Raw genomic sequence first — 11,206 nt, 5'->3', positions numbered from 1 at the left:
TAAAAGAAAATAATTAACCTAATTAACAGGTTGTCTTTTTAAATCATAATTAATAGTCAATGTACAAAATTATGTCTCTCTTTCAAGTTATATTTATAATTTTATATTGAATTGAAGATTATTTATTATATATATTATTGTTAAAATGTTTAGAAGGAGAGTTGATTTAACTGAAAACACTGCAACGAGATACAGAAGAGATGAGAAACGATGGGGATATTATTAGGTGAATTTATTATATTCATAATTGTAGAAGGAAAAAAATAATGGGATTGAACCCGACGTGAATCGAACACGCAACCTTCTGATCTGGAGTCAGACGCGCTACCATTGCGCCACGGATCCACGGTTGTTTTTTTCTCCTCAATTAAATTTGTTATTATTATGTATGATAGATGAACTTTGGATACTTCCATAGCTTTTATATTGCACGAATCCGAATTTTGCACTCATAAAACAGGCCTGTATTTTTCTGTGTTTCATCTTTCATGTTAGTAAACAAAAGAAAATTTGCTTTATTCGAGGTTCTTTCGTGGTGTCAAGAGTGAACTATCAATGTCGTGTTTCATTCATATCACCATCAACTTAAGGCCAGCATGTTAATTGATGATTCTAGAAATTCTGTTGGATGGGTCGCACTATAATCTACGAAGATGTCTCACACATAACTCGCTCTTTAAGCACCGTAAAGTGTCAGAAATCCTACTACAAAATTATTTCTAGAATAAACATTTAAATATCCAAGAAATGATTCCTCTACTGTGTGAGTTCGAAAGGCGTTTATTCATTCCATTCAATTTACATTTCATCTTCTCCAATACAAATCTCCAAACCCTCCTAACATTTTGGCCTTTCCTTCTTCTTTTAACTATACAAACTATACCACCCTACAAAAGTTCAACAGAAAAAAAAAAAACTGTGGAACCTATGCTCCTACTGAAGCCAAAAACAAAAGGGGTCAGAGGAAAAAAGGAGGAAAGAAAAAAAGAATACAGACGAAAATGGTATATACATCCACCTTGCAGATGAATAAAATAAATGGATCTAGCCACTAGAACTTAAGCATTCACCCTCCCCATTAGATGAGACATGACCAACAAGGCAATGTTGAATATGATGCTGTGGATAAACTTGGCTCCTTTTCTTGTCACAACCAACCATTTTCCAGCATGCTTTTCTACCTTTGTTATTAATAATTATACTTCTATCATCAAACTGGGCATTCTTGGGGAGCTGCGAAGGCGATAGGAGGTGCAACTCCAACCTACCGGGAGTTCCCTCGCAGCCGTTTCTGATGACCTTCATGAACTCTCCCTCCACCAACTCTATGTCCAGGTAGTTGTTCCTTCCGGATTGCAAGCCCCAGTAGAAAACCATGTTTGGCTCGCTTTTGTCAGGGTCAGTGTACTCCGTAGGGTTAGGATCACAAAAACCCTGGATCCCCTCAAGCTGCATCAGACGAATACCACAGGTGAGGAACTGATGATGAAAGTAACGATAAATTACAAGATGGCTAGGTTTACTACTTGAGATACTTACAATGATGAGAAGACTGCGGAAGCGTGACTTGACCCAACCAACCCAGTCGCCAAGCTCACATTGATTGGTAGTAGATAGGTAAATCTTGACAAATTTGGAGTACCTTCTTGAGTATGGAAAAAGCTCAAATATATTGTCCCACGTGAAACCTGGCTTCAAAAGATCCTTCAATGACAAACCAAACAAAGCGAAATGAGCAAAAACAGAATAAGGTTCAAACCTACAAAGCATTAGTATACTATATGCTAATAAAGAGACTTATGTTGAAAAAACAGAAGCATACCCTTGTCATATTGTATCCACGTACAAACTCTGTCCTGATCCGGTAGAAAGTGCTTTTGGTTATATTTGAATGGCAAAATTCATAAGGGCTAGATGGCAGCAAAATAGGCATGAAAGATCGCATTTCCATGCTCTCTAGTTGTTTTAGGAACATTCCTTCCTGCAGCGTCACTGGCGAAGGCCAGGACCAAAAGGCAAATGTTCGGAAAAAGTTCATAATCAAAGCATTTATGGAGGCATCAGGATGCCGTTGACAAACATAAGCTGCAAGAATTGCCAAATGGACTCCTCCCAAGTAACCATGTAACTACAAGACAAGCCATAAAGGATGAGTTTGTGCATGATGTCATACATAAGCATCACTTAAAAGTTAGAGAGTACGCTTGAACTTACTGTGCCATAAACTCCTCGCCTTTTTGCCCATAATTTAAGACACCGTACCATAGCTTGAAAATTCTGAAACACACAAGTATTAAATGTTAAGAAACACAATCAAAATGCTTAAACACCACAAAATAAAACGAAACTAAGATCCCTCACTGTCCCCAGAGGTACAGAATAACAGATAAAAGGGGAGACAAAAGGATTGACATGCATCATACCTCAACATTTGGTACTAGCTGAAGAATACGTTTATTTGCTCGTACACCAGACAAGCTTTTCCAGCTGGTGTCATCAATATTCCTCAAGAAGAATGGGTGTAGTATGTCAACACTCTGCGCACCAATAGAATTATGTGAGCATATTATTTGGAAGAAACTTTGAACATGTATGTTCACAAATCCAAAAGATAAACAATATTACAAGAACTACATTATGACTTCTCATACTGACCTCAGGAACGTATAGTACTTTCAAGCAAGCATATGGAAGATCAATGGAAATTCCATCGAATTTGAATCGCATCAGAGGGACTTTTGCACTCTTGACACAGTAAAGCTCCGACACTTCTGGCCTACTTTTAAGCATGTCGTGCAAAACAACAAAGAAGTCTTCCTGTATAGATCATATCGCATAGAAATTAAATTAAATAAATACAACATACCCAGAAAGGGAAAGATAAAAAAACTCACCGAAAGGGTTGCAAAATAAGGAGCAACACACAAAGCATCAATGTCAGAGTCAGCACTGTGAACCTGAACATCACGAGTGTTAGAAAGAGAAAACAAGCTTTCAAGACTTGTCAACAAGTTGAATAGACTAATGCCAGTAAATTCGAAGATACATGGAAAAGAACTTCAAAGGGAAGCACTTACTCCTAGGCCATAAGATCCATATGTCAATACCGTGGCAGATGTAGCTGCAATCTGATGCTTTGGTAATCGCCGTTGTACAGCAACCTGCTTGATCCATGTTGACACAATCTGCAAACTCAAACAAATAGCATGATAAGAAAAGTGATAACATAAGTTCCAGATTACTAAATGAACAACGGCAAGTCATTCAAAGTGCATAGATAAATATTGATATACAAGCTGAGACAAACAAAACTAAGATTAGCATACAAGTGGCCAAGACTCAAGTGCAGGGATTGCTAACCTACTCAACATGGTTTCTAGGAATGAAAAAGTCATGTTTTTGCCAGGAAAGTTGCAACATCTATAGCTATGTGATTTGTGCAATTTGATTAATAACTTGACTATTGTATGAACAACTTCACATCTTTCTCCAATTTGATTAATACATAATGAATGACGATCACAACAAAAACAGCCCATTTCCTAAAATGCTAAAAAAAATGTTGCAAATTTATCAGGCAATGAATCAATAAAAGAAACAAAGAAAGATCAGCATTAAAAATGCCACAGAAAAAACTAAAAGAATGTAAGCAGAAATGAAGGGCAATGGGTGTAGATAGAAACCTGTTTGAGCTTCTGAATAGCATTCTTCCTTCTCTCTTCCTCTTCCACAGAAGGAACAAGTCCTTCATCAGCCATAAACTGCACAAAGATTAAACCCCCAAAAATCACAAAAAGGCCACAAACTTTACAGAAAACCCAGACCCCCAAGAAGAAAGAAAGAAACCCCTAAAATACCCAAAAATTAGGGTTTTACCTGAAGAAGGGACATAGACCTCTGGTGATCCATTGAGAAGATGAGAGAAAGGTTGAAAGGGAAAGGTTGCGGGGGTGGAACAAGCACCCCCGAAGAAGGATCAATACGCAGAAACGGCGGTGGAGGTGGCGGCGGCAGCGTCGGGGGTGGAGGATGAATAGGAGGGTCCAAAACGACGCCGCTTAATGAATAAGAATAAGAAGGAGGAGGAGAAGGAGGAGGAGAAGAAGGAGCGTGTGCTTCAAATTCCATGCAAGTTGGGTAAAAGGGGGGGGATTTATTAGAAAGAAGAAAACCCTCCGAGAAATTGCAAAACCCCTAAAAATAAAGCTGGTGACAGAGTGGTAGATGGAATAATAAAAATTTCAATACCGATTCTTCGTTCGAAGGTTGAATGTCAAAAGTGCTAAAAAAAAGAAATCTAAGAGGAACACCGAGTATGCGAATTTTTCTGTTGACTAGCTTGAAACCTATATTTAGTAAGAATCGGAATCGCGAAAAGAATGAGTGAAATGTGAACTTTTCTGCTCTCTCTTTCTTTAATTTGGTTTCTAAGTCTATCTATCTATCTGTCTTTCTCAGCTACGCTGTGAACTGTGAACTGTGAACTCCTCTCTGTGAGAAACTTCGTCATCTTGTTCGTTGTGTCCTAGGGAAAGGAGAAAGCTCGTGCTGGACAAGTGCCAACATGCTGAATTGCCAGGTGTCCGCATTTTAGACCTAGTCATCAATCACACGCCACTGTTTTTTCCTTTTTTTTATTTTCATTATTTTATTTTATTTTTTTAGATTAAATATTATTTTTAGTCCCAACTATTTGTTGGAAAGACAAATTTTATTCACAATTTCACACTATAACTATTAAAGTAATTTCTCTAAACAGTCTTGTTCACTCCACAAAATAATTTTTAACACATCAACAATTCACTATTTATTAGTACCCTTTCCATCAACTATTTAAATGGTTGAAAATTAATGAAATTTTTTTAAATTTAAATAAATAATCAAAAATAAAAGAATTACTCTATATTTTATTTTGGGAGCTTTATTTTAATGGTCAATTTAGGATGGTCATTTTAGTAGGTATGCGGATGGTTATTTTAATTTTTACGCAGATTATTGTTTTGACTGGATTAAGTTTAGTTATATATAATTAAAATATGTTAAATGTTCAATTCATTAGGTAAATAGATGATTATTTTTATTCTTATGTGGATGGTTATTTTTACTAAGGGCGAGTGGCGTGTGGCAAGCCAAGTAGCGAATGTGAAGTGGGATGATTATTGATGAAGGTGGGGTGGTCGCCGGTTGAAAAAGAAGATATTTGAGTGAAATAGTTTGGTAAATTAGAATTTTGGATGGTTATTTTTTTGAAATAATTAATTAGATTTTTTTTTAAATTTAAAATTTAAAATTAAAAAATTTTAAATTTGAAATTTGATGTGAAATAATCTATGAAGCACGGACACTTTGTTTAATTGTCATGTCGGCGTGTCGGATATATTTCGGACACGACGTACGGAGACACTCGTCCGACACGCGTGTCTCCTGTGTCCAAACGTGTCCTGTCCAAAAAAACAAAAAACCAGCCGGACACGGCCAGACACGACCCAATACCCAATAACAAAGCTCTCTTCATCAGATTCACCCTTCACATTAACAAAAGTTAAAAACCTAACATTTCACCTCCACCCCCAAACCCGTCACCCGTCTCGTGCCTTCACACCCACTCACCCTCTCCTCACTGCCAGTCTACCGCCATCTCCAGCCATTGTCCTTCTACAATATTGTGCACTCAATATTAGTTCAAAGATGGACAAAAAGTAGCACACTTCTTCATTGTTTAGCACATTCATTGAATCCAAGGTAACTTTTTACATTTATTATTTATAACTTTTATTTATAAGTGAAGATAATTGAATCATTATTAATTTATGCTTAAACACTAATTATATAGGTATTATAGCCACCAATGATTGAGAGAAGATCCTACACGAGTTTCTCCTCATCAAGATATTGAGATCACTAATGAGAGAGTTAAATGCTTGAAGAGGTATTTTCCTAATGAAGAAGAAAGGAGAAAGGTAAACATTGAATTTGCAAACTTTTCTGATGGTAGAGGTATCTTTGATGATTATGACTCTTTGAATGATAGAGGCATAGTTGATGCAAAGTCATCGTCCTTCTACAATGTTGTGCACTCAATATTAGTTCAAAGTTGGACAAAAAGTAGCACACCTCTTCATTGTTTAGCATTCATTGAATCCAAGGTAACTTTTTATATTTATTATTTATAACTTTTATTTATAAGTGAAGATAATTGAATCATTATTAATTTATGCTTAAACACTAATTATATAGGTATTATAGCCACCAATGATTGAGAGAAGATCCTACACGAGTTTCTCCTCATCAAGATATTGAGATCACTAATGAAAGAGTTAAATACTTGAAGATGTATTTTTTTTAATCGGTAATGTTAGGAAGACAAAAAAATAGTCAAAACTTGCCTTATTTAGCATTCATTAATTATTGTAGCATTCATTAATTATTGTAGCATTAATTATTACAATAATTAATGAATGCTAATTAAGACAAGTTTTGGTTATTTTTGACTAATTATTTTTTGTTACCAAATATTTTCGTTTTCAAATTGCTAATTAATGAAGAATGCTCATGAATTAGTCAAATTATTTTAAGGCATAGTCAATCCAAAATTTTGGTGGCTAATTCATGGTGGTAAAGAAAAACTTCTTCAACCAATTGCTCTTAGATTACTTGGGCAACTATCTTCATCTTCTTGTTGTGAAAGAAGTAGGAGCATTTATTCTTTTATATATTTCCTAAAAAGAAATAAGCTGAAACCTAAACGTACAAAAAATTTAGTATTTGTCCACACTAATTTTCGTTTTCTTTCAAAAAAGATTTCACAATACAATGAATGAGAAACTATGATGTGGAATATTATTAGAGATAATTTTTTGCCAATTGAATTTAAAATTAAAAAATTTTAAATTTGAAATTTGATGTGAAATAATCTATGAAGCACGGACACTTTGTTTAATTGTCATGTCGGCGTGTCGGATATATTTCGGACACGACGTACGGAGACACTCGTCCGACACGCGTGTCTCCTGTGTCCAAACGTGTCCTGTCCAAAAAAACAAAAAACCAGCCGGACACGGCCAGACACGACCCAATAACATTTTAAAAAGCTCTCTTCATCAGATTCACCCTTCACATTAACAAAAGTTAAAAACCTAACATTTCACCTCCACCCCCAAACCCGTCTCTGACTCCGTGCCTTCACACCCACTCACCCTCTCCTCACTGCCAGTCTACCGCCATCTCCAGCCATTGTCCTTCTACAATATTGTGCACTCAATATTAGTTCAAAGATGGACAAAAAGTAGCACACTTCTTCATTGTTTAGCACATTCATTGAATCCAAGGTAACTTTTTACATTTATTATTTATAACTTTTATTTATAAGTGAAGATAATTGAATCATTATTAATTTATGCTTAAATACTAATTATATAGGTATTATAGCCACCAATAGTTGAGAGAAGATCCTACACGAGTTTCTCCTCATCAAGATATTGAGATCACTAATCAGAGAGTTAAATGCTTGAAGAGGTATTTTCCTAATGAAGAAGAGAGGAGAAAGGTAAACATTGAATTTGCAAGCTTTTCTGATGGTAGAGGTATCTTTGATGATTACGACTCTTTGAATGATAGAGGCATAGTTGATGCAAAGTCATCGTCCTTCTACAATGTTGTGCACTCAATATTAGTTCAAAGTTGGACAAAAAGTAGCACACCTCTTCATTGTTTAGCATTCATTGAATCCAAGGTAACTTTTTATATTTATTATTTATAACTTTTATTTATAAGTGAAGATAATTGAATCATTATTAATTTATGCTTAAACACTAATTATATAGGTATTATAGCCACCAATGATTGAGAGAAGATCCTACACGAGTTTCTCCTCATCAAGATATTGAGATCACTAATGAGAGAGTTAAATGCTTGAAGAGGTATTTTCCTAATCAAGAAGAGAGGAGAAAGGTAAACATTGAATTTGCAAGCTTTTCTGATGGTAGAGGTGTCTTTGATGATTATGACTCTTTGAATGATAGAGGCATAGTTGATGCAAAATTTTGGTGGCTAATTCATGGTGGTAAAGCGAAATTTCTTCAACCAATTGCTCTTAGGCTACTAGGGCAACCATCTTCATCTTCTTGTTGTGAAAGGAATTGGAGCACATATTCTTTTATCCATTCCCTAAAAAGAAACAAGTTGAAGCCTAAACGTGCAGAAAATTTAGTATTTGTTCACACTAATCTTCGTCTTCTTTCAAGAAAAATTTTACAATACAATAAAAGAGAAACTATGATGTGGGATATTGCTGGAGATGCTTTTTCACCAATTGATGAAGAAAATGGTGTTCTTGAAGTTGCTCACCTTTCTCTTGATGAACCGGAGTTAGAAAGAGTGACTTTTTCTAATGATGAAGATATCAACCATATATGATGGAGAAATAATGACTTTAGATAACTTTTTTTTTTGTGTACATGTGATGTACAAAATTCTTACTATCTCTATTAAGACATAGGAGTTTAGGATTTTATCTTTTGAATACCTATACACTTTAGGAAGTAATACATATCATATATCATATGGTGAAATTATCTCTATTAAGACATATTTCTATTTAAATATATTATATTATTAATATATATGTGTCCCCATGTCCGACAACTTACAACTTTTTGTGTGTCGTCGTATCGTATTTCGTATTCGTATTCGTGTCTATTTTTGGTACATAATTATATATAATTATGAGAAGACTCTGGCGTTTATCTCCAAATTGTGGTTCATATGCATGCAATTTATGTTCTAAACCGAATATGCTATTTAATTTCTTGAAGCCATCAATCACTAAATTCTCTTCTTTAATTATCTCTCTACTAAAACATAATTGTGTCAATAAAATACATCTTCCAAAAATAATTTTAACATAAATTCTTTTTCTTTTGGTGGCAATGGATGAAAATAAAATTCATTATTTTATTTATTTGGGAGTCTTTTCATCTTATCTTCATATAGTTAACTCGAACATTCTGCTTCTGATCCAAACTCCACTTTTAACTCTGATGTAATCTCCACTTCTTCTTGTCCTCCTTTAATTTCCCCTAATGCTTCATTAATCTACCTACAAATACTTCCTACATCAATGTTTCTGAAGACTGTTTAGATAATAATCTCCATGGATAGTGTTTTTGCATATAACTTTTATTTATAAGTGAAGATAATTGAATCATTATTAATTTATGCTTAAACACTAATTATATAGGTATTATAGCCACCAATGATTGAGAGAAGATCCTACACGAGTTTCTCCTCATCAAGATATTGAGATCACTAATGAGAGAGTTAAATGCTTGAAGAGGTATTTTCCTAATGAAGAAGAAAGGAGAAAGGTAAACATTGAATTTGCAAACTTTTCTGATGGTAGAGGTGTCTTTGATGATTATGACTCTTTGAATGATAGAGGCATAGTTGATGCAAAATTTTGGTGGCTAATTCATGGTGGTAAAGCGAAATTTCTTCAACCAATTGCTCTTAGGCTACTAGGGCAACCATCTTCATCTTCTTGTTGTGAAAGGAATTGGAGCACATATTCTTTTATCCATTCCCTAAAAAGAAACAAGTTGAAGCCTAAACGTGCAGAAAATTTAGTATTTGTTCACACTAATCTTCGTCTTCTTTCAAGAAAAATTTTACAATACAATAAAAGAGAAACTATGATGTGGGATATTGCTGGAGATGCTTTTTCACCAATTGATGAAGAAAATGGTGTTCTTGAAGTTGCTCACCTTTCTCTTGATGAACCGGAGTTAGAAAGAGTGACTTTTTCTAATGATGAAGATATCAACCATATATGATGGAGAAATAATGACTTCAGATAACTTTTTTTTTTTGTGTACATGTGATGTACAAAATTCTTACTATCTCTATTAAGACATAGGAGTTTAGGACTTTATCTTTTGAATATCTATACACTTTAGGAAGAAATACATATCATATGGTTGTTTTTGAAATTATCTCTATTAAGACATATTTCTATTTAAATATATTATATTATTAATATATATGTGTCCCCATGTCCGACAACTTTTTAGAATTCGCGTATCGCCGTGTCGCGTGTCGTGTCGTGTCCCGTGTCCGTGTCTGTGCCTCATAGGAAATAATTGAATGAAAGTTTTTGAATTTAAGATAATTTATGAAAAAAGTTTTATTATTTATCCCTATTAGACTAAATAATTAACCCATTATACATATTATCAAGATTTTTCATTGTCTTCCTAGTAAAATTGATAAGAAAATGATATATAAACGTATCTTTGAAGTGATAAATAAGAAGAAAACACGTGTCTAACACGCCCCACATATTACCTATGTGTCGCATTAAATTAATCCATTTTTCCTCAAATAATTATCCAAAATTTTACTATATTTGATATTTTCACCCAAAATATACAGTTCTGTATGAATCATATTAAATATATTTAATTATTTATGGTTATTATATTAATATAAAATATTTTAATGTGAATAATCACTTTTAATAAACGTAAATATTTTTATATAACAACTATAAATAAGAGAATAAATTAAGCTTTGTGATTTATCATTGCATAACAAATACAACACATGCATGTCTAGCACATAAGATAATAAAATTTAAATGACATGTCTTCTCATACTTATTTAAGAGGTTACGAATATTTTCATTTAAAAGACAAAAACTACCTAAACTAAAGGTAAAGTTTGAAGGGAAGTAAATATATTTGGTTGATGTTCAAAATAGTTATGAAAAGACTACAATTGATACATGCTGAATAAGCATCAATACATGCAATATAATATGAAAAATTTGGTATACAATTGTTCTTTAAAAACATTTTTAAACGCTTGGGCTGATAGTACTTTGAAGTTGAATTTTATTCTTCTTGGTCAGCAGTGGGAGTCTCTTCTAGATAATTGTTTTAAGTTTGAATTGCGAGTGTCGTGTAAAGCACTAAAGGTGTATGTAAAATAATCACAATTAATTGGTTAAAAAATTATAATCATATTTTAGTTAAGAAAAAGTTTAACGGTCAACAATTTTGTTAAATTCTGGCCAACATATAACCAGTAAAAAAAAATAAGCCAATGGATAAAATCTCACATCAATCTCATACCATTAAAATCATTATTAATAACTATTTGATAGTTACAAATCACAAAAATTACTAGCTACCTATCATTCTTCTTTAGG

At 33.6% G+C, this 11,206-nt stretch overlaps 1 protein-coding gene and 1 non-coding gene across 2 annotated transcripts; both read right to left on the bottom strand.

Moving 5' to 3' along the window:
- Nucleotides 274–345, bottom strand: TRNAW-CCA. Its single transcript has one exon. It is a non-coding gene; the product is annotated as a tRNA-Trp (tRNA).
- LOC107638965 (nuclear poly(A) polymerase 3) lies at nucleotides 740–4,500 on the bottom strand. Its single transcript, XM_016342364.2, has 10 exons — nucleotides 3,877–4,500; nucleotides 3,684–3,761; nucleotides 3,078–3,185; nucleotides 2,895–2,957; nucleotides 2,656–2,817; nucleotides 2,424–2,537; nucleotides 2,215–2,277; nucleotides 1,823–2,128; nucleotides 1,540–1,704; nucleotides 740–1,449 (listed from the first exon to the last, which is right to left on the bottom strand). The coding sequence occupies exons 1-10, from the start codon at nucleotides 4,126–4,128 to the stop codon at nucleotides 1,045–1,047; spliced, it is 1,716 nt and encodes a 571-aa protein (XP_016197850.1). The 5' UTR covers nucleotides 4,129–4,500; the 3' UTR covers nucleotides 740–1,044.

This window comes from Arachis ipaensis, chromosome B04, assembly GCF_000816755.2.
Source record: "Arachis ipaensis cultivar K30076 chromosome B04, Araip1.1, whole genome shotgun sequence".
In the NCBI taxonomy this organism is placed as follows: Eukaryota; Viridiplantae; Streptophyta; class Magnoliopsida; order Fabales; family Fabaceae; genus Arachis; species Arachis ipaensis.
Note: the sequence above shows the minus strand (reverse complement) of the source record. Positions and strands in the feature narration are given on the sequence as shown.

Bases quoted from the DNA above. Each gene is read 5' to 3' on its own strand.
- LOC107638965 (XM_016342364.2), bottom strand. From the start codon at position 4,128: ATGGAATTTGAAGCACACGCTCCTTCTTCTCCTCCTCCTTCTCCTCCT. The intron at 3,762-3,876 runs GTAAAACCCTAA...ATCTTTGTGCAG, and splicing joins GGTCTATGTCCCTTCTTCAG to TTTATGGCTGATGAAGGACT. The intron at 2,129-2,214 runs GTAAGTTCAAGC...CTTGTCTTGTAG, and splicing joins GGCGAGGAGTTTATGGCACA to TTACATGGTTACTTGGGAGG.